This window comes from Heterodontus francisci, chromosome 1 (assembly GCF_036365525.1).
Source record: "Heterodontus francisci isolate sHetFra1 chromosome 1, sHetFra1.hap1, whole genome shotgun sequence".
In the NCBI taxonomy this organism is placed as follows: Eukaryota; Metazoa; Chordata; class Chondrichthyes; order Heterodontiformes; family Heterodontidae; genus Heterodontus; species Heterodontus francisci.
The window spans coordinates 195,951,714-195,974,575 of record NC_090371.1 but is presented as its reverse complement, the minus strand read 5'-3'; the positions used below and the strand labels follow the sequence as shown (position 1 = coordinate 195,974,575).

At 44.6% G+C, this 22,862-nt stretch overlaps 1 protein-coding gene across 1 annotated transcript in view; it reads left to right on the top strand.

Annotated features, from left to right (window-relative positions):
- The first annotated feature begins 10,119 nt into the window (after positions 1–10,119).
- Positions 10,120–22,862, top strand: part of LOC137374178 (serine-rich adhesin for platelets-like) — a 53,009-nt gene continuing 40,266 nt past the window's right edge. Inside the window, exons 1-3 of the mRNA XM_068039966.1 lie at positions 10,120–10,831; positions 20,503–20,589; positions 21,735–21,968. Of these exons, the coding sequence (XP_067896067.1) occupies positions 10,286–10,831; positions 20,503–20,589; positions 21,735–21,968 (867 nt within the window). The 5' untranslated portion in view covers positions 10,120–10,285. The remainder of the gene's footprint in view (positions 10,832–20,502; positions 20,590–21,734; positions 21,969–22,862) is intronic.

Below are 22,862 nucleotides of genomic sequence, written 5' to 3'. Positions count from 1 at the left end.
AATTTGAAAAGTTAGACCCCACATCCTCCTATGTAAATGCAGACTTTAGAAGCACCCCACCAGAGCTGCTAACAGCATTTACAGGAACCTGCAGAGACAAAGAAAGACCTTTGCTCTTTGTAGTAATTATAAATGATTTGGAGGAAAATGTAGCTGGTCTGATTAGTAAGTTTGCTGACGACACAAAGATTGGTGGAGTTGCGGATAGTGATGAGGATTGTCAGAGGATACAGCAGGATATAGATCAGTTGGAGACTTGGGCGGAGAAATGGCAGATGGAGTTTAATCCGGACAAATGTGAGGTAATGCATTTTGGAAGATCTAATACAGGTGGGAAGTATACAGTAAATGGCAGAACCCTTAGGAGTATTGATAGGCAGAGAGATCTGGGCGTACAGGTCCACAGGTCACTGAAAGTGGCAACACATGTGGATAAAGTGGTCAAGAAGGCATACGGCATGCTTGCCTTCATCGGTCGGGGCATAGAGTATAAAAATTGGCAAGTCATGCTGCAGCTGTACAGAACCTTGGTTAGGCCACACTTAGAATATTGCGTGCAATTCTGGTCGCCACACTACCAGAAGAAGGTGGAGGCTTTGGAGAGAGTACAGAAGAGGTTTACCAGGATGTTGCCTGGTCTGGAGGGCATTAGCTATGAGGAGAGGTTGGATAAACTCGGATTGTTTTCACTGGAACGACGGAGGTGGAGGGGCGACATGATAGAGGTTTACAAAGTTATGAGTGGCGTGGACAGAGTGGATAGTCAGAAGCTTTTTCCCAGGGTGGAAGAGTCAGTTACTAGGGGACATAGGTTTAAGGTGCGAGGGGCAAAGCTTAGAGGGGATGTGCGAGGCAAGTTCTTTACACAGAGGGTGGTGAGTGCCTGGAACTTGCTATCGGGGGAGGTGGTGGATGCAGGTACGATAGCGACGTTTAAGAGACATCTTGACAAATACATGAATAGGATGGGAATAGAGGAATACGGTCCCCGGAAGTGCAGAAGGTTTTAGTTTAGACAGGCATCAAGATCGGCGCAGGCTTGGAGGGCCAAATGACCTGTTCCTGTGCTGTACTGTTCTTTGTTCTCCAGGGGGCACAGAATCCATGAGGATGAGGCCTCACATAGTTGAAGTGCCACAGGGACTGCAGTAAAGTCTGTACACATACCTGCAGGCAGGAATGTCCGAGAGAACAAAGGGGAGATTAACAAAGAATCCTCCCCCACAGTCAGGGAAAAAGGGAACCACCCATCTCCTGAAGTCAAAAGCCTTTGCATGACTCAGCAAAGCACTGAAAGCGAGTTCAGGAAAGACTCGCCCACTACTAACTCTCCTGAAAATAAATTACCTCAGCAGGAACAAAGGCCCTGGGCAGTCATGGAAATGGGCAAATTGAAGAAAAGCTCCCCACAGAACGACATGGTTACTAGGATGCCAAAAAGGAGAAATTAAAGCAGCACAGACACCCAGAAAAGACAGTTTTAATAAGCTTTAGTATTTATGAATGAATCAGAATGAGTGAGAGAAATGCATGGTTTCCTGTATCTTATATATATTCTCTCAACCCTTTTAATGAGATGAGCCTTTTTTCAGATCGCATTTCATTCCCCTAGATGTGGAGGTGTCATGCAGGCCTCCACCCGCCAAGAATGAGGCACATTAACTTTGCCACATGGACATTAGACTCCAAACTGTTGCTGGGAAGAAGAGAAGGCCTGTTACAAGGAATTGCTAGGCCCCTGGCCCGAAAGACATTTTTGCATATTAGCCGACAGTGTTGAAACAAAGGAGCTATCCCCTGCTCCCATACAAAGAACAGACCTGGTCAAACCTGTCGATCACGTGACCACCTGGCCAACTTGGGCAGTTTTAAATTGTAGAGACAGTGTTTGAACTGGCATAAAAGCTCTTTGCTCCTGGACTGAAAAGGACCTCCTCTCCTCCTGTCTGCTCCCATCTCTTTCTCATGGAACTCCAAAACTCATTGAAGACAGGTGAACCCCAAGAGAGAGAAAAGTCTCCTACAGTAAAGAAGGTTTAAGAAGAATACTAGGCCCAACGAAAAGCAAGACCATATCTTCAATCAAGGACTCTACAGCGAGTTCGAAACACAGTAACAAAAAATCCTCCTCAGAGATTGTCTCAAAGTTTTCCACTTTATTTTTTCTTCAGCTCTTTTCTGTCCCTATCTGCATGTGTGTATCGCGTATGCATGCTAGCGTGGGTGCGACGCGTATCCATAGACGTTAACCGAATTAGAGTTTAAGTCTAAGTTTTAATAAATTTCAACTTTTCTTCTTTAAAACTAAGAAAGCCTGTTTCTGTTTATTTCTTTGCCTTATAATTGGAAAGCGGTGAACAAGGATTCACCAAGGAGGAGCTCAAAACACTGTGTTTAAAATTAAACCCTGTTACAATAAGACCAGGTGAAGGCTGAGAGGGACCCCTGGACACCTTTCTCACCTGGTCGTAACATTGTTGCTTGCACTATTTGGCATGCAAGTAGTCCTGTGTTGTAGCTTCATGGGTTGATACCTCATTCTGAGGTATGCCTGGTGCTGCTCCTGGCATGCTCTCCTGCACTCGTAATTGAACCAGGGTTGATTCCCTAGCTTGATGGTAATGGTAGAGTGAGGTATATGCCGTGCCATGAGGTTACAGATTGTGCTTGAGTACAATTCTGCCGCTGATGGTGGCCCACAGCGCCTGATGGATGCCCAGTTTTGAGCTGCCAGATCTGTTCTTGATCTATCCATTTAGCACGGTGGTAGTGCCACACAACACGATGGAGGGTATCCTCAGTATGAAGACGGGACTTCGTTTTCACAAGGGTTGTGCGGTGGTCACTCCTACCAACACTGTCAGATGCATCTGCAACAGGCAGAATGGTGAGGACAAGGTCTGATAGGCTTTTCCCTCTTGTTGGTTCCCTCACCACCTGCCGCAGGTCCAGTCTAGCAGCTATATCCTTCAGGACTCGGCCCGCTCGGTCAGTCGTGGTGCTACCAGGCCACTCTTGGTGATGCATATAGATGAGGGATTTAAATGTAATATATCCAAGTTTGCAGAAGACACAAAGCTGGGTGGGAGCGTGGGCTGTGAGGAGGATGCAGAGAAGCTCCAGTGTGATTTGGACAGGTTGAGTGAGTGGGCAAATACATGGCAGATGCAGTATAATATGGATAAATGTGAGGTTATCCACTTAGGTGGCAAAAACAGAAAGGCAGATTAGTAGCTGAATGGCGAGAGATTGGGAGAGGGGGAGGTGTAGCGAGACCTGGGTGTCCTGGTGCACCAGTCGCTGAAAGTAAGCATGCAGGTGAAGCAGGCAGTTAAGAAGGCAAATGGTGCGTTGGCCTTCATAGCGAGAGGATTAGAGTACAGGAGCAAGGGTCTTGCTGCAATTATACAAGGCCTTGGTGAGATCACATCTGGAGTATTGTGTGCAGTTTTGGTCTCCTTATCTGAGGAAGGATGTTCTTGCTATGGAGGATGTGCAGAGAAGCTTCACCAGACTGATTCCTGGGATGGCAGGACCGACGTATGAAGAGGGATTGGGTTGATAAGGCTTGTATTCACTAGAGTTTAGAAGAATGAGAGGGGATCGCATAGAAACCTACAAAATTCTAACAGGACTGGACAGACTAGATGCAGGAAGGATGTTTCCGATGGCGGGGGAGTCCAGGACCAGGGGTCACAGTCTAAGGATAAGGGGTAAGCCATTTAGGACTGAGATGAGGAGGGATTTCTTCACCCAAAGAGTGGTGAACCTGTGGAATTCTTTACCACAGAAAGCAGTTGAGGCCAAATCATTAAATATATTCAAGAGTTAGATGTAGTTCTTAGGGCTAAGGGGATCAAGGTATACGGGGAGAAAGCGGGAACAGGGTACTGAGTTTGGATGATCAGCTATGATCATATTGAATGGCGGTGCAGGCTCAAAGGGCCGAATGGCCTACTCCTGCTCCTATTTTTCTATGTTTTTATGTTTCTAAATTCCCACCCAGAGTACATTCTGTGCCCTTGCCACCCTCAGTGCTTCCACCAAGTGGTGCTCAACATGGAGAACTGATTCATCAGCTGAGGGAGGGCGGTAAGTAGTAATCAGCAGGAGGTTTCCTTTCCCATGTTTGACCTGATGCCATGAGACGTCATAGAATCTGGAGTCAATGTTAAAGACTCCCAGGGCAACTCCCTCTCGACTGTATATCACTGTGCCACTGCCTCTGGTGGGTGTGTCCTGCTGGTGCAAGAAGACATACCCAGGAATGATGGTGGTGGGTTCTGGGACATTGGATTTAACGTACGTTCTCGTGAGTGTGATTATGTCAGGCTGTTGCTTGACTAGTCTGTGGGATAGCTTTCCCAATTTTGGCACAAGCCCCCAGATGTTAGCGAGGAGGACGTTGGAGGGTGGGTTTGCCATTGTCATTTCCGGTGCCTAGGTCAGGTGTTCCGTCCAGTTTTATTCCTTTTCAACTTTTGTGTAGCAGTTTTGTACAACTGAGTGGCTTGCTAGGCCATTTCAGAGGGAAGTTCAGAGTCAACCACATTGCATTTATACACCATCTTTCCCAGTCTCAGGATGTCTCAAAATGCTTTACAGTCAATTAAGTACTTCGAAATAAAAACAGAAAATGCTGGAAATACTCAGTAGGCCAAGCAGCATCTGTGGAGGGAGAAACAGAGTTAAATTTTCAGATTAATGGCCCATCATCAGAACTGAGAAAAGTTAGAAAACAAATTGGTTTTAAGCAAGTGAAAGGGGGCGGCACAGTGGCGCAGTGGTTAGCACCGCAGCCTCACAACTCCAGGGACCCGGGTTCGATTCTGGGTTCTGCCTGTGTGGAGTTTGCAAGTTCTCCCTGTGTCTGCGTGGGTTTCCTCCGGGTGCTCCGGTTTCCTCCCACAAGCCAAAAGACTTGCAGGTTGGTAGGTAAATTGGCCATTATAAATTGTCACTAGTATAGGTAGGTGGTAGGGAAATATAGGAACAGGTGGGGATGTTTGGTAGGAATGTGGGATTAATGTAGGATTAGCATAAATGGGTGGTTGATGGTCGGCACAGACTCGGTGGGCCGAAGGGCCTGTTTCAGTGCTGTATATCTAATCTAATCTAATCAAAAAAGGGGGGAGGGTTGAAAAAGAACAAAAGAGATGATCTGTGATGGGGTGAAAGGCAGGTGAGACTGAATGACAAAAAGGTCAATGGTGCAAGGTGAAAGGGCATGGTAATAGGACAAGTAAAGAAACAAAATGTATCTGGAGAAGGTGTGAATGGCAGAATGATGAACAGCTGCCATCTGAAAGTAAAGCAAAGAGAAAAACAAGAGTAAAACCAAAACCAGCAAAGAAAAAAAGAAACAAAATGGGGGCAGAGGAAATGCTCTGAAATTTGAGTTTCAGACTCAATGTTGAGTCCAGAAGGCTGTAAAGTGCCTAATTGAAAGATGAGATGCTGTTCCTCAAGCTTGTGTTGAGTTTCATTGGAACTCTGCAGGAGGCTGGGGACAGAGAGGTCAAAGTGGGAGTACGGTGGAGAATTAAAATGACAGGTGACTGGAAGCTCAGAGTCATGCTGAATGGAGGTGTTCTGCAAACGGACACCCAATCTGCATCACCCCAATGTAGAGCAGACTGCATTGTGAGCAGCGAATACAGTATACTAAATTGAAAGAAGCACACTTAAATCGCTGTTTCACCTGGAGTCTTGAATGGTGAGTCAGGAAAAAGTTGTAAGGAAAGGTGTCGTGGGAAAGGGAGGGGGTGTTGGGGGTGAGTGAGAATTGGATCAGGGTGTCACGGAGGGAACTGTCCCTTTGGAATGCTGTAAGGGGAGGAGAGGGGAAGATATGCTTGGTGATGGATGCACACTGGTGGTGGTGGAAATGACAGAGAATGATTCATTGAATGCAGAGGCTGGTGGCTTATAAGATGAGGGCAAATAAAACCCTATCGTGGTTCTGGGAGTGAGGGGAAGGGGTGAAAGCAGAAGTGCGGGAAATGGTATGGACATGGTTGAGGACCCCAGAACAACAGTGGGGGACAGGGGGAAATCCTCGGTTGAGGAAAAAGGAAGACATATCAGAAGCGCTGGTATGGAAGGATGTAACGGAGATGAGAAACTGGAGAATGGAATGGAGTCCTTACAGGAACTGTGGTCAAGACAGTGAATATGGGTCAATAGCCTATCCCCAGAAATGGAGATAGAGAAATCAAGGAAGGGAAGGGAGGAGTTGTAGATGGATCATATGAAGATAACAGGGTAGAAATTAGAAGCAAAGTTGATGAAATTTTCCAGTTGAGGGCAAGAGCGGGAAACTACACCATTACAGTCATCAATGTACCAGAAAAAGAGATAAGAAAGAGGGCCTGTGTAGAACTGGAACAAGGAACGTTCCACATATCCCATAAAAAGGCAGGCATAGATAGCCCCATGCGGTGTTACAATCAGATGAGGAGGGGTCGAAGGGCTTCCCTCTTTTTTCCTCTCCTTGTTTGACCAGAACAGGTTTAATTCTTTCTTAAAATGAATGTACTGGCCAAGGTACTTGCTATGATCATAACAAGTACCAATCGGACAGGTTTTCTTGAGTTTAACAAAGAAAGAGGTTAACTTTATTGTACTTAAACTGAACTAATGAAATTAATAAACTATGTACCAACTTTCACACACACACACACAAATAGGTTACAGAGTGGGGAAAGGTAGATCTGTTGAGTTAGAGTCCATAGAAAAAAGGGGTATACAGTCTGTGGAGTTTGGTGTTTTGGCTGGCTTCTAGCTGAATTCGGTGGTCCTGAGGCTTTTAGTTTAAAGAGATAGATGTATGATTTGGTGGGTCTCTTGGAGACAGCGATGTGGATGATTTCCTCCAATGGTGTTTCTGATTGTAGCTGGAGTATGCAAATGTGGTCAGTCAACAGGGCAGGATTTGAAAGCTTTCAAGCTAAAATGGAAGGAGAGAGGGACCCCCACCTAGGTCTGCACATGTCAGAGTCCAGTTGCTTCTCCTTTCTCTGCTGCAGAAAGACACAAGCTTAAAATTACAGATGGGGAGGGGCTTGTCACATGACAGTCATTCAGTGATTCAAACATAGCGGTTAGCAGTATTTCTCTGCTTGTTGAAAGAACAGGTAGTTCCTTTAAAACTCCTGGGTCCTAGTTCTTGCTGCGATATGAGCAGACATTTTGTCCCCCTCCTCACAAGCCTTGCATTGTTGAATATAGTGTTGCAAACTAGGTGACGATCCTAAGCTGCCAGCAAAGTCATCCTTTTAGCTTTTCTTTTTTAAATGTGTTTTAAAAAATATATAAAGTCAGATCTCCGGTCAGTGGAATAAAGAAAATAATTATTCAACAATGCACATTTGCGTTAAAAGTGAGTAACCCTAGCAACACCTTTTATTTGGAGGAAGTGAGTGGAGTTAAAGGAAGGTTGTTCAATTTGAGAACAAGTAAAGTCAGGCAGAGGAGGGTGGTGATGGATAGAGACTAGTTGGGTGTTCATTCAAGGAGGAAGTGGACAGCCCTTAAACCATCCTGGTGGGGGATGGAGGTGCAGTGCGATTGGATGTTCATGGTGAAGAGGAGACTGTTAGGGCCAGGAAATTGGAAACTGTTAAAGTGACGGAGAGCATCAGAAGATTTACGGATATAGGTGGGAAGAGATGGGACAAGGGGGAGAAGAAAATAGAATCGAGATAGGAAGAAATCAGTTTAGTTGGACAGAAAGAGGCTGAAACAATAGGTCTACCATGGCAGTCCTGTTTGTGGATCTTGGGAATGAGGTAGAAGTGGACTGTTTGGGGTTGGGGGGTCTATGAGGTTGGAGACTATGGAGAGAAGATCTCCAGAGGAGATGAGATCAGTGGCAGTCCTGGAAAGGATGGCTTGATGTTTGTTGGTATGATCATGGTCCAGGGGAGATAAGAGGAAGTGTCGGAGAGTTGGCGTTTGGATTCTGCTAGGTAGAGGCCGGTTCACCTGCCAACAACAGCACCACTCTTGTCAGCAAATTTGATGAAGTGTTAGGGTTGACCCTAAGAGAAGTGGGCGCAGCAAGTTCAGAGGGAGACAGATTAGAGTGAGTGCAGGGAGCAAAGAAATTGAGGCAGCCAATGTCACGCCATCAGTTCTCAATGAAAAGTTCTGGAGAGGGTAAGAGGCCAGAGGGAAGGGACCAGGTGGAGGGAGAATACTGAGGATGGGGAAAAGGGTCCATTGTGCAGGGGATGACTCCTGGCCAAAGAAGTGGACGCAGAGGCAAAGGCAGTGGAAGAAGAGCTCAGTTTTGTGCCGTGCTCGAAATTCACTGATGTGGGGGCTTAAACAGATATAGCTGAGGCCTTCGCTGCGGACAGGGTCAGAGAGGGGAAGGTTGGACGGTATCATCAAACATGGCAACGGGTGAGATTGGAAGCAGTTATGGGTTCAGAGGAAAGTGAAGGGGAAGGAGGATCCAGAGAGGCGTGGGTACCCATTAGTCTTTGAAGCTTGCGATCCTTCACAACTGAAAGCAAGAAATAAAGTTCTTTGTTAAAGCACTGGATGAGACAAAGGATGAAACTGAACCAGCCCAGCTTTGAGATAAAGTGGGTGCTGCTTAAGGGTGAGGTTGAGATTGCCACGCGCCGCCGCATGCACATTCAGTGTGGATCTCAGGATGCAGCGACGACAGCAGTTCAAGGAACGCTGAATATCTAGGAGATACCAGTAATCGTGGGTGGAATTTTTGTTGGAGTCCATGTGGAATAAGTCAGAGCCGGAGACAGTTGCTGAGGAAGGAGAGGTGGCTGTGAAAGTGAGTTTTCGTAGCCACCTGATGAAACACGAGAAGGAAAATAAGAAGCAATGAAGGTGAACAAGGTCCTTGGCCTCCTGCAGCGTTCCAATGAAGTTCAACGCAAGCACGAGGAACAGCACCTCGTCTTTTGACTGGGCATTTTACAACCTTCCAGACTAAACATTGAGTTCAACAAGTACTTTGAAATATAGTCACTGTTGGAATGCAGGGAGAAGTGGCAGCAAATGACACACAGCAGGATCCCACAAACACCAGTGAGTTAATGACCAGATAATCTGTTTTATCAGTGTTAGTTGAGGGATATACTATTGCCAGGACACCAGGCAGAACTCCCATGCTCTTCTTTGAATAGTGCCATGGGATCTATTACGTTTACCTGAGGGGGAAGTCAGACTTATCTGATTGTTTGCCTTTGCTCCGTGACCTTTTGGTCAGCTATGCGGCCTGGTCCAATCTAGACTTCCTTTGTTACCTCTTGCCCCACCCCCACCTCACTTGCTTATAACCTGTGACTTTTCTAATATTTGTCAGTTCCGATGAAGGGTCACTGACCCGAAACGTTAACTCTGCTTCTCTTTCCACAGATGCTGCCAGACCTGCTGAGTGGTTCCAGCATTTCTTGTTTTTATTATCTGAAGTATGGCAGCTCTAAAAGTGCAGCACTCCCTCAGTATTGCACTGATATGTCAACCTGGATTAGGGGCTCATAGAATGGTTACAGCTCAGAAGGAGGCCATTTGGCCTATTAAGTTTATGCTGGCTCTCTGAAAGAGTAACTCAGCTAGTCCCATTCCACTGCCTTTTCCCCGTATCCCCGCAGTCTGGCTTGAGCCACTCTAATTTGGAGGCAGGCCCAGGTGCAAAATTGCATACCTTAGAAAGCATGGTGGCGGTCATTTGGAGGTCCTGGCCTCAGATGAGAGTATCTTCCGTGACTTGCTCCTGCTTATCGGGACTGCAAGGGTGTCTGGTGGAGATATTTCTCAAAACCAAATCGATTGTGGAGAGTTGAGTTTGTAGACAGTGGGGGTAAATGATTTTGACCAAAGATGAATGATTTCAAAAGGAAATTGGATGGGCATTTCAATGAAATAAACTTACAGGGCTACAGGGAAAGAGCTGGGGTATGGGACTGATTGGATTGCTATAGAGAGAGCTGGCATGGACTCGATGAGCCAAATGGCCTCCTTCTGTGCCATTATGACTCTTTTGGCTCTAAAGACCCACACTAAAAGCTTTGAGCCTCTTTGTAGATGCATTTCCTGTCTTTGCTTTGTGACATGGTGGGTGACAAGGGGCGTGTTGAAGGCAGGACTTCCTGGAGATGCGTTGTAACAGCGCTTGGGAGAGTTTCATTTTCAATTCCTTGTTTTCTGTGCAACACTTTTTGTTAAAAAAAAACCCTTCAACTCTCGGCTGGTTGACATTATCTCTATGTGAGAGAGAGAAGCGGGGAGGAAGGAGGGTGTTTTAGCTGAAATGGAGGCCAGCCTGACCTGTGCAGTTTGTTTGTCGGTGTTTGAGAATCCCACCACCCTGCCCGTCTGCTCGCACAATTTCTGTAAGAAATGCATCTTGGAGTGTGTCACCAAGTCCTTCTCCTACGGCCTGGGCTACAGCAGTAGCAGCAGCAACAACAACATCTGGAGGAACAGCCAGCTGGAGTGCCCCCTCTGCAGAAAGAGCAACTTCATCGCCGAGGGAGCCGTCAACCTGCCCGGGAACACCACCTTGGCCGAGGTGGTGAAACTTTTCCGATCGCAGCAGCAGGCGGCAGGAGCCGGGCTGGAAGAGGAGGAGGAGGAGGTGGAGGCGGGCGGCGCGCGGGGCCCCGGTCCCGGGGGCGCGAGGGCTCCCAGCGGGAGGCCCGGGGAGCGCGCGCTCTGCCAGCGCCACCCGCACAGGAAGCTACAGCTTTTCTGCAAGGTCTGCAAACAACTGGCGTGCGGCCAGTGCGTGTCTGAGGATCACCGCGGGGTCTTCCACGCCGTGAATCTGGTTGACATGATCTACCAGGAGGAGAAGGTAAATGCAGACATCATGGTATATTCTAGGTGACCACCAGGTCAGTCCGGGGTTCACAGGGTTAGATACTGAGGACAGGTTGCATAGCCTAGGCTTTTTTCCCCCTCCACGATAGATTGAGTCGTGATCTAATTCTGGTATTTATGATGAGTAATAAATTTGATAGGGTAGGTTATGAGAAACTATTTTCTCCACTGGGGGAGTCTAGAACAAGGGGGCATACCCTTAAAATTAGATTTAGGCCATTCATGGAAAGATTTATTAGGGGTGGTGCAGTGGTTAGCACCACAGCCTCACAGCTCCAGCGACCCGGGTTCAATTCTGGGTACTGCCTGTGTGGAGTTTGTAAGTTCTCCCTGTGGTCTGCATGGGTTTCCTCCGGGTGCTCCGGTTTCCTCCCACATGCCAAAGACTTGCAGGTTGATGGGTAAATTGGCCATTATAAATTGCCCCTAGTATAGGTAGGTGGTAGGGAAATATAGGGACAGGTGGGGATGTGGTAGGAATATGGAATTAGTGTAGGATTATTATAAATGGGTGGTTGATGGTCGGCACAGACTCGGTGGGCCGAAGGGCCTGTTTCAGTGCTGTATCTCTAAACTAAACTAAAGTATGCTGGCACTCTGGAGGAGCAATTCACCCAGTACCACTCCACCACCACCTCCTTGTAGCCCAGTACATTCTTCCTTTTCAGGCAATTCAATTTCCTGTTGAATGCCTCCACCACACACTCAGGCAGTGCATTCCAGATCCTAACCAGTTATTGCGTGAAAAAGTTCTCCCTCATATCGCCATTGCTTTTTTTGCCAATTACCTTAAATCTGTACCCTCTGGTTCTCATTCCTTTCACCAATGGGAACAGTTTCTCCCCATCTGCTCTGTCCAGACTCCTCATGATTTTGAATACCTCTATCAAATCACCTCTCAACCTTCTTTTCCCCAAGGAAAACAGTCCCAACTTCTCCAATTTATCTATGTAACTGGACATATCTATGTAACATAAACTATGTATCCTTATCCCTGGAACCCTACTCATGAATCTTTTCTGCACCCTCTCGAACACCTTCACCTTCTTCCTAAAGTGTGGTGCCCAGAACTGGATGGAATACTCCAGTTCAGGCCGAATCAGTACTTTATACAAGTTTAACATAACTTCCTTGCTTTTGTACTCTATGCCCCTGTTGATAAAGCCTAGGATGCTGTATGCTTTATTAACTGCACTCTCAACTTTCCCTGCCACCTTCAAAGATTTAGAACAAGAAGAAAGAACAGTACAGCACAGGAACGGCCATTCGGCCCTCCATGCCTGCTCCGATCTTGATGCCTGCCTAAACTAACACCTTCTGCACTTCCGGGGCCCTATCCCTCTATTCCCTTCCTATTCATGTATTTGTCAAGATGTCTCTTAAACATCGCTATCATATCTGCTTCCACCACCTCCCCTGGCAGCAAGTTCCAGACACTCACTGCCCTCTGTGTAAAGAACTTGCCTCGCACAGCCCCTCTAAACTTTGCCCCTCGCACCTTAAACCTATGTCCCCTAGTAACTGACTCTTCCACCCTGGGAAAAAGCTTCTGACTATCCGCTCTGTCCATGCCGCTCATAACTTTGTAAACCTCGACCATGTCGCCCCTCCACCTCCGTCGTTCCAGTGAAAATCTGAGTTTTTCCAACCTCTCCTCATAGCTAATGCCCTCCAGACCAGGCAACATCCTAGTAAACCTCCTCTGTACCCTCTCCAAAACCTCCACGTCCTTCTGATAGTGTGGCGACCAGAATTGCACGCAATATTCTAAGTGTGGCCTAACTAAGGTTCTGTACAGCTGCAACATGACTTGCCAATTTTTATACTCTATGCCCCGACCGATGAAGGCAAGCATGCCGTATGCCTTCTTGACTACCTTATCCACCTGCGTTGCCACTTCAGTGATCTGTGGACCTGTACGCCCAGATCTCTCTGCCTGTCAATACTCCTAAGGGTTCTGCCATTTACTGTATACCTCCCACCTGCATTAGACCTTCCAAAATGCATTACTTCACATTTGTCCGGATTAAACTCCATCTGCCATTTCTCCGCCGAAGTCTCCAACCGATCTATATCCTGCTGTATCCTCTGACAATCCTCATCATTATCTGCAACTCCACCAATCTTTGTGTCGTCCGCAAACTTACTAATCAGACCAGCTGCATTTTCCTCCAAATCATTTATATATACTACAAAGAGCAAAGGTCCCAGCACTGATCCCTGCGGAACACCACTAGTCACATCCCTCCATTCAGAAAAACACCCATCCACTGATACCCTCTGTCTTCTATGACCGAGCCAGTTCTGTATCCATCTTGCCAGCTCACCTCTGATCCCGTGTGACTTCACCTTTTGTACCAATCTGCCATGCGGGACCTTGTCAAAGGCTTTACTGAAGTCCATATAGATAACATCCACTGCCCTTCCTTCATCAATCATCTTCGTCACTTTCTCAAAAAACTCAATCAAATTAGTAAGACACGACCTCCCCTTCACAAAACCATGCTGTCTCTCGCTAATAAGTTTGTTTGTTTCCAAATGGGAGTAAATCCTGTCCCAAAGAATCCTCTCTCATCGTTTCCCTACCACTGACGTAAGGCTCACCGGCCTATAATTTCCTGGATTATCCTTGCCACCCTTCTTAAACAAAGGAACAACATTGGCTATTCTCCAGTCCTCTGGGACCTCACCTGTAGCCACTGAGGATGCAAAGATTTCTGTCAAGGCCCCAGCAATTTCCTCCCTTGCCTCCCTCAGTATTCTGGGGTAGATCCCATCAGGCCCTGGGGACTTATCTACCTTAATGCTTTGCAAGACACCCAACATCTCCTCCTTTTTGATAATGAGATGACTGAGACTATCTACACTCCCCTCGGCTCATCATCCACCAAGTCCTTCTCTTTGGTGAATACTGATGCAAAGTACTTGTTTAGCACCTCGCCCATTTCCTCTGGCTCCACACATAGATTCCCTTCTCTGTCCTTGAGTGGGCCAACCCTTTCCCTGGTTACCCTCTTGCTCTTTATATGTGTATAAAAAGCCTTGGGATTTTCCTTAATCCTGTTTGCCAATGACTTTTCATGACCCCTTTTAGCCCTCCTAACTCCTTGCTTAAGTTCCTTCCTACAGTCTTTATATTCCTCAAGTGCTTCATCTGTTCCTAGCCTTCCAGCCCTTACAAATGCTTCCTTTTTCTTTTTGACTAGGCTCACAATATCCCGCGTTATCCAAGCTTCCCGAAACTTGCCAAACTTGTCTTTCTTCCTCACAGGAACATGCTGGTCCTGGATTCTAATCAGCTGACATTTGAAAGACTCCCACATGTCAGATGTTGATTTACCCTCAAACAGCCGCCCCCAATCTAAATTCTTCAGTTCCTGCCTAATATTGTTATAATTAGCCTTCCCCCAATTTCACACCTTCACCCGAGGGCTACTCTTATCCTTATCCACAAGTACCTTAAAACTTATGGAATTATGGTCACTGCTCCCGAAATGCTCCCCCACTGAAACTTCGACCATCTGGCCGGGCTCATTCCCCAATACCAGGTCCAGAATGGCCCCATCCCTAGTTGGACTATCTACATACTGTTTCAGGAAGCCCTCCTGGATGCTCCTCACAAATTCTGCCCCATCCAAGCCCCTAGCACTAAGTGAGTCCCAGTCAATATAGGGGAAGTTAAAATCACCCACCACCACAACCCTGTTACCTTTACATCTTTCCAAAATCTGTTTACATATCTGCTCCTCTACCTCCCGCTGGCTGTTGGGAGGCCTGTAGTAAACCCCCAACATCGTGACTGCACCCTTCCTATTCCTGAGCTCCACCCATATTGCCTCACTGCATGACCCCTCTGAGGTGTCCTCCCGCAGTACAGCTGTGATATTCTGCTTAACCTGCACATATACACTCGGTTCTGCTCCTGCACCCACTTTAGAGTTGTACCCTTTATTTTACATTGTCTCTCTGCGTTCTTTATACCAAAATGAATCACTTCTCTGCATTAAATTTCATCTGCCACTTGTCTGCCCATTTCACCAACCCGTCTGTCCTTTTGAAGTTCTACACTATCCTCCTCAGAGTTCACAATACTTCCAAGCTTTGTATCGTTCCGCACATTTTGAAATTGTGCCCTGTCCACCAAGGTCTTGGTCATTAATAGATACCAGGAAGAGCAGAGGTCCTAACACTGACTCTTGGGGAACTCCACTATAAACCTTCCTCCATTCTGAAAAACATCCATTAACCATTACTATCTGTTTTCTGTCACTCAGACAATTTTGTATCCATGTTGCTGCTGTCCTTTTTATTCCATGAGTTCTAACTTTGCTCACAAGTCAGTTGTGTGACACTTTATCAAATGCCTTTTGGAAGTCCATGTACATTAACAGCATTACCCTCATCAACCCTCCCTGTTACCTCATCAAAAAGCAAGTTATTTAAACACAATTTACAGCAATTAATGAAGCAATTTGGCCCATGTCTGTGCCAGCTGAAAAAGTGCTTATCTAGTCTAATCCCACCTTCCAGCTCTTGGTCCGTAGCTATGTAAGTTATAATATCTCAAGTGCATATCCAAATCTTTTTTTTAAATGTGATGAGGGTTTCTGCCTCTACCATCCTTTCAGGCAGTGAGTTGCAGACCATCACCTAGGTGAAAAGATTACTCCTCAACTCCCCTCTAATCCTTCCACGAATTACTTTATGACCCCTGGTTATTGACTTATTTGCTAATGGAATTAGGTCCTTCCTAGCCACTCTATCCAGGCCCTTCATAATTTTGTACACCTCAATTAAATCTCCCCTTCAGTGCCTTTGTTCCAAATTTTAGCTATGAGGAAAGATTGGATAGGCTGAGTTTGTTTTAGAGTCATAGAGTTATACATCACAGACACGATGGGCCAAAGGGCCTGTTTCTGTGCTGTATAACTCTATGACTCTAAAACAAACTCAGCCTATCCAATCTTAGCTTATAGCTAAAATTCTCCATTCCTGACAACATCCTCATAAATCTCCTCTGTACCTTTTTTAGTGCAATCATATCCTTCCTGTAGTGCGTTGACCAGAACTGTACGCAGTACTCTAGCAGCAGTCTTACTAGTGTTTTATACAGTTCTAGTATAACCTCCCTACTCTCATACTCTAAGCTTCAGCCAATAAAGGAAAGTATCCCATATGCATTCTTGACCACCTTATCTATCTGTCCTGCTACCTTCAGGGATCTATGGACATGCACTCCAAGGTCTTTATTCCTCTACAATTTTCAGAATCTTACTATTTATTGTGTATTCCCTTGCCTTGTTTGCCCTGCTCACATGCATTACCTCACACTTCTTCAGATTGCATTCCATTTGCTATTTTTCTACCCAACTGACCAGTCCATTGATTATCATCATGCAGTCTACAGCTTTCTTCCTTACTAACAGCCACACGGCCAATTTTCGTATCATTTGCAAACTTCGTAATAATGCCCCCTATACTTAAGTCTAAATCATTGATTTATATCACAAACAGCAAGGGACCTAGTACTGAGTCCTGTGGAACCCCATTGGAAAAGGCCTTCCAGTCACAAAAACACCTGTTGAACATAACTGCTTCCTGCCACTGAGCCAATTTTGGATCCAACTTGCCACTTTCCATGAGCTTTTACTTTTCTGACCAGTCTGCCATGTGGGACTTTGCCAAAAGCCTTACTAAAATCCATGTAGACTACATCAAACATGCTACCGTCATCAACGCTCTTTGTTACTTCCTCAAAAATTTCAATCATGTCAGTCAGATACGACCTTCCCTGAACAAATTCATACTGACTCTCCTTGATTAATCCGTGCTTCTCTAAATGATGATTTATATCATGTCTCAGAACCTTTTCCAATTATTTGCCCACCTCTGAGTTGACTGGCCTGTAATTACTCGGTCTATCCCTTCCTCCCATTTTAAACAATGGTACAACGTTAGCAGTCCTCCAACACCATGCCTGTAGCCAGATACGATTGGAAAATGGTGGTCACAGCCTCCACCATTTCTTCCTTCGCTTCCCTTAGCAGCCTGGGATTCATTTCATCCGGGCCTGGTGATTTATCAACTTCCAAGGATGTGAAACACCTTATTATTTCCTACCACAGTATGTTTATCGCAATCCAATATTTCACATTCCTCCTCCTCCTTAACTACAACGTCTGCTCCGTCCTCTTTTGTGAAAACAGATGCAAAGTATTCATCAAGAACCATGCTCAGATCTTGCACCTCCACATACGCAGGGCAAGGCTAGAATACTTAATGAGTACATTGTATCAGTGTTTACTAAAGAAGAGGATGCTGACAAAATATGCTAGAGGTAATGGATGAGGTGAAAGTTGATAGTCAGGATGTACTGGAAAGGCTGGTTATGCTTCGAATGGATAAGTCACCTAGTCCAGATGGCTTGCAGCCCCAGGTTGCTAAAGGAAGTGGGAGTGGAGATAGTGGAAGGGCTTGTTATAATCTTCCAATCTTTCCTAGATATAGGGGAGGTGCCAGAATATTGGAGAGTGGCAAATGTGACACCCTTATTCAAGAAAGAGTGTCAGGCCATTAGTTAGGACGGGTGCTTGATGGTCAGCGCAGGCGCGTTGGGCCGAAGTGCCTGTTTCTGTGCTGTAAAATTCTATGACTCTATGACATCCCTGGTAACTGTAGGTTGGTCAGTTTAACATCTGTGGTGGGTAAAGTTTTAGAAACAATAATCAGGGAAAAAATCAACAGGCACTAGGAGAGATTTGAATTAACTGAGGAGAGCCAGCATGGATTTGTAAAAGGCAGATTGACTAATTGATTTTTTTTTGATTAAGTAACAGGGAAGGTTGATGAAGGGAAAGTAGTGGATGTTGTCTATATGGATTTTAAGAAAGCGTTTGACAAAGTACCACATAAAAGGCTGGTTAACAAAATTCAGGATCATGGAAAAGGAGGGTCATTGTCAGCTTGGAGTAAAAGATTGGCTTAAGGACAGAAAACAGCGAGCCGTGGTAAATGGTTGTTTATCCGACTGGAGGATGGTATACAGCGGTGTTCCCTAAGGTTCAGAGCCAGGACCACTGCTTTTTTGATTTATATAAATGACTTGGAAATTGGAATACTGAGTAAAATTTCAACATTTGCTGCTGATATGAAACTTGGAGGTGTGGCAGAGAGTGAGGATGATGCCAATTGTTACTGCCAGATGAGGAGGGGGCCTCAGGCTCCCCTCTCGCCATTCCTCTTATTTAACCGCAACATGGTTTATTCCTTTTTTAAAACAGTGGTTGTGCTTACCACCTCAGTGAGTGTTTTACCTTTCTGCTTTAATGTGATTACAAAAGAACCAATCGGACAGGTTTTCTTGAGTTTAAACAAGAAAGAGGTAAGTTTATTATACTTAACACTCTAACCTGGTTTAAAAATACGCTCCACATTCACGCACACATTCACACAAGAATGACACACACACAAATAGATTACAGAGTCAAACAGATTTGGTGGTTGGATTAAAATCCAGAATAAATGGAACTTAAATACAGTATGTGAATCCAGTAGTCCTCAGCTGAAGCTGTATTCTTGAAGTTCTTGGTTGGTCAAAGTGCACTATGGTTGACTTGCTTTGCTCTGAGTTTTCCTGAAGGCAGAATTGGTAGTTGATTCTCTTCCCCTGGTTGCTGGCTGTAGCTGTCTGTAGGCTTGGATGGTACCCCAGTCGCAGACGGTTCTTTTGATATTTTCTGGGGGGAGAGAGAGAGACGGGAGTAGCTGCCTTCTTTGCTGCTGCACACTCAGTTGCTGCCAGTCTGCTGTCTATGTCACACAACTTCCAGTTTCTTCAGAGATGAACAGGCAGTCACATGGTTCTATCAATCCCGTTTGTTTTTCATGAGGTCCAAAGTCTAAAACCCAAAAGTCCCCTTAGGTTGGTTGCCATTGCTTATCTCCTGGAGGGACATCTGCACTTATGAGTGCCTCAGGCTGACTTTGAATGGCTCACTAACGGGGATCATCTGGCTAATCTACTCAGTTAGCCAAAGCATTGAGCTGGCTGGGCTTCTTGTGAGACTTTTTGTCTTCTATTCAATCTTCTGGTGTTTCAGATGTAAATGGCAGTGGCCATGTTGACTACTAGTATTTTTTAAAGTTACTGTAGAGTTTTTTTTTCATTAAAAATCTAATAAGTTTCCAACTGATGACATTAATATTTCCCATTTGGCATATAGGGTTTTCTTGACACCAGTCAACTGCAACAGGACATAGATAGGCGAGCAGAATGGGTAGACAAGTGGCAGATGGAATTTAACATAAGGAAATGTGAGGTGATGCATTTTGGCAAAAGGGATAGGGAGAAGCAATATAGACTAAATAGTACGGTTCTAAAGAGTATGCAGGGACAGAGGGACCTAGGGGGTTCATTTGCATAGATCTTTGAATGTGGCAGGACATATTGAGAGAGTAGTTAACAAAGCATGTGGGATCTTGGGCTTCATTAATAGAGATATTGAGTAAAAAAGCAGGAAGTAATGCTGAACCTTTATAAAGCTCTGGTTAGACCACAACTAGTGTATTGCATCCAGTTCTGGTCACCACACTTTAGGAATTATGTGAGGGTCCTTGAGAGGGTGCAGAGGAGATTTACCAGAATAGTTCCAGGGGTGAGGGATTTTAGCTACAAGGTTAGTTTGGAGAAGCTGCAGTCATTCCTGAAGCAAAGGTGATTGAGGGGAGATTTGATAGAGGTGTACAAGATTCTGACAGGTTTGGAAATGGCAGACAAAGAAAAGCTATTCCCATTAGCTGATGGCACAAGGACAAGGGGACATTGGTTTAAGGTTCTGGGTATGAGATGTGGGGGGGATGTGAGGAAGAACTTCTTTACGGAGTGAGTGGTAATGACTGGGAACTTGCTGCCTAGAAGGGTGGTAGAAGTGGAGACGATGAATGATTTCAAAAGGAAATTAGATGGGCACTTGAGTGCAATAAACTTACAGGGCTACATGTATAGAGCAGGGAATGGGATTGATTAGATTGCTATACAGAGAGCTGGCATGAATGCGATAGGCCAAATGGCTGCCTCCTGTGCCTTTATGACTCTGTGACTCGAAGTTACCTTTTCGGTCTCTAATTGACCCTACTCTTCCCTTAGTTATCCTCTTGCTCTTTATGTATTTATAAAACATCTTTGGGTTTTCCTTGATTTTACTTGCCAATATCTTTTTCATGCACGGGTGATGTCAGAAAGTATTTCTTCACACAAAGGTTAGTGGAAATCTAGAACTCTCCCATAAAAAGCTGTTAACGGCTAGGTTAATTGAAATTTTCAAATCTGAGATTGATAGGTTTTTGTTAGGCTGGTGTATTAAGGTTTATGAATCCAAGGCAGGTAAATGGAGTTAAGGTACAGATCAGCCAGGATCTAACGGCCCGTTCCTATTTCTATGTTCAAGTGATAATGGCTTGTGTGTTAAGTAGCCAGTGATATTCACAGCAAACATACCATTATACATTGCTGTTGTGTACTGGTGAATGAAAAGGCAATTTTTCAAAGTTTTCAGATTGTGACTAGCTAATTTAATTGCCTTTAAATAAATCATTAGAGTTGTATTCTGTATCTGCGAAATGGAAACATGCATCTGTTTTTCACAGCTCGAATACTTCAACAACCTGAGAGAACTGCGGCAGCTGAATAACAGTCTAAAGATTGAAATTGCAGACACCCCATCAGATAACGAGGTACGAAATGCTAGTTGGTTTGGTAAATGTTCTGTCCCAAAGTTCCACGGTTTAAGTAGTTAAGTTCTGCAGCATTATTCGGCAGACCGTACCAAACCCCAGTGCCCTCCTCATCTATAATATCGGGTGCTAAAATCATTCCAAATTATTAAATTATCTATACATTTAACTCCAGAATAAAAATGGATATTGTCTCTCTGTACCTTCTACAGCACGTTCTAATACTTATATTTTTATTTGTGTTTTTAACTGAACTTGTAGTTGCTGAATCTGAACTTAGCATCAGGTTAACCAGAGGAAAAATTACTCGGCGCCCTGTGCTCCTGATTGCGAGCCACTGGCCCTGGCTGCAAGTATACTTGTTATCTGAGGAGATGGTGGCGTAGTGGTAATGTCACTGAACTAGTAATCTGGACGTCCAGGCTAATGCCCTGGAGACAGGGGTTCAAATCCCACTGTGGCAGCTGGTGGAATTTAAATTCAATTAGTTAATAAATGCAGTTAATAAAATCTGGAATTGAAAGCTAGTTTCAGTAATGCTGCCATGAAACTATTATCGATTGTTGTAAAAACCCATCTGGTTCACTAATGTCCTTTAGGGAAGGAAATCTGCCATCCTTACCTGGTCTGGCCTGCATGTGACTCCAGACCCACAGCAATGTGTTTGACTCTTAACTGCCCTCTGAAATGGCCAAACAAGCCTCTCAGTTGTCAAGGGCAATTAGGGATGGGCAACAAATGCTGGCCTTGCCAGCGGCGCCCATATCCCGTGAAAGAAAAAATAAAAACTTCAACATGAGTTGTTTCCTTCAGGGTTAATGAGGAGAAACCGGTAGAGGCAATAAATAATGATGGATGTATAGTAAGATTCAGCAATGCAAGACGAAGACAAAATTATATGGTGTTTTATATTTGAAGATAACGTTTTTGATGGGGTACTGTGGAAACGTTCACTGAAGATTCTAGTATTTATCAAATGCAATACACACCCTATTGCAAATTAGAAATTAAATTGTTCTCCTGAACTAACTGCAGATCTTTACTATGAAGTTCTTCAACAACCTTTACTACATTATATAAAAGTTATGATCCAGTGATGGGCGCAGGCTGAAGTGCTGACGTGCTGATTAATGCTGTTTATTTAGCACATTTTGGACTATGAGAAGGAAATTGTTAATACTAAGTTCGATGAGATTTCGGAGAAAGTGGAGCTGAAAAGAAGGCAATTGTTAGATGAGATTGAAAAGCAGCAAGAGTGGAAAAAGACTGAACGTAAAGCTCGACTGGAGGGAAAACGAACACAGAAGGAAAGGGTTGAGGAATACCTGAAGGAATGTGAAGGATTGGTGAATGAATGTAACCCTGTAAATTTTCTTAAGGTAAGTCATCTTGTATGAATGGGATTGTCAGTTAGAAACTCATGTCCCAGATTACTAGTTACTGAATTACTCGTCCAGTAATGCAACCAGTATGCTACTGTTCCTTCATATGAAACTGTCTATTCATGAAATACAGATTTAGGAACCTGGAAGATAGACTTTTGGGCACAGCTGACTTATTTTTAACACCTCCTAATGTTAGTGGCTTTGTCAGTGTGAATTTATTCAAATTACAGGAAAGTTTCAGGTAGAATTTGGCAAATCATGGGATTTGGTTAAAACAGCAGTGTTGCTGTATAAGTTGCAATTAATCCACAAAAGGAGGAATTTTTTTTTATACAAATGTTCCAATCGCTACATTTAACGGAGGGATGAATCCTCATTTTTAGCAGCACCTGTGTGTACATGATTTAGTTTGTATGAAATTGTAACTGGATCTAATTGGCCTTATTGGAAGTTCTGTCAAAGGTTTGGATTGCAAAGTTCTGGAGGATATACTAGTTAAATCCTAGTTTTGTGCCCCCTCCCACCAAAAAGGTGAAAACCATAATGTAGCCATGCTTGCATTGTGTAAGTGTGTCACTTGTCTATGATTAGTTTTTATTTCCATCTCTGTTTTTACTCTGTAATTAGGCTTAAATTTGTAGTGAGCGTATGTAAAATAGACCAGAACGCTGAAATGCCACACCATTGGATCCCTTATTGCCTGCATATAAGTAGTTTAGTTCAGAGTTGGAATTGAGTTGCATCAGATCTCCCCACTGTACAATAACAGATTCAAAATCTAGATCGAATAGATGAGTTTTAATTCAATTTGAATGTAAAGTTTATAGCCCTAATAAATTCACATAACCTTTGTCCCACAAAATGGAATTGATCTGGCTTTAGAAAGTT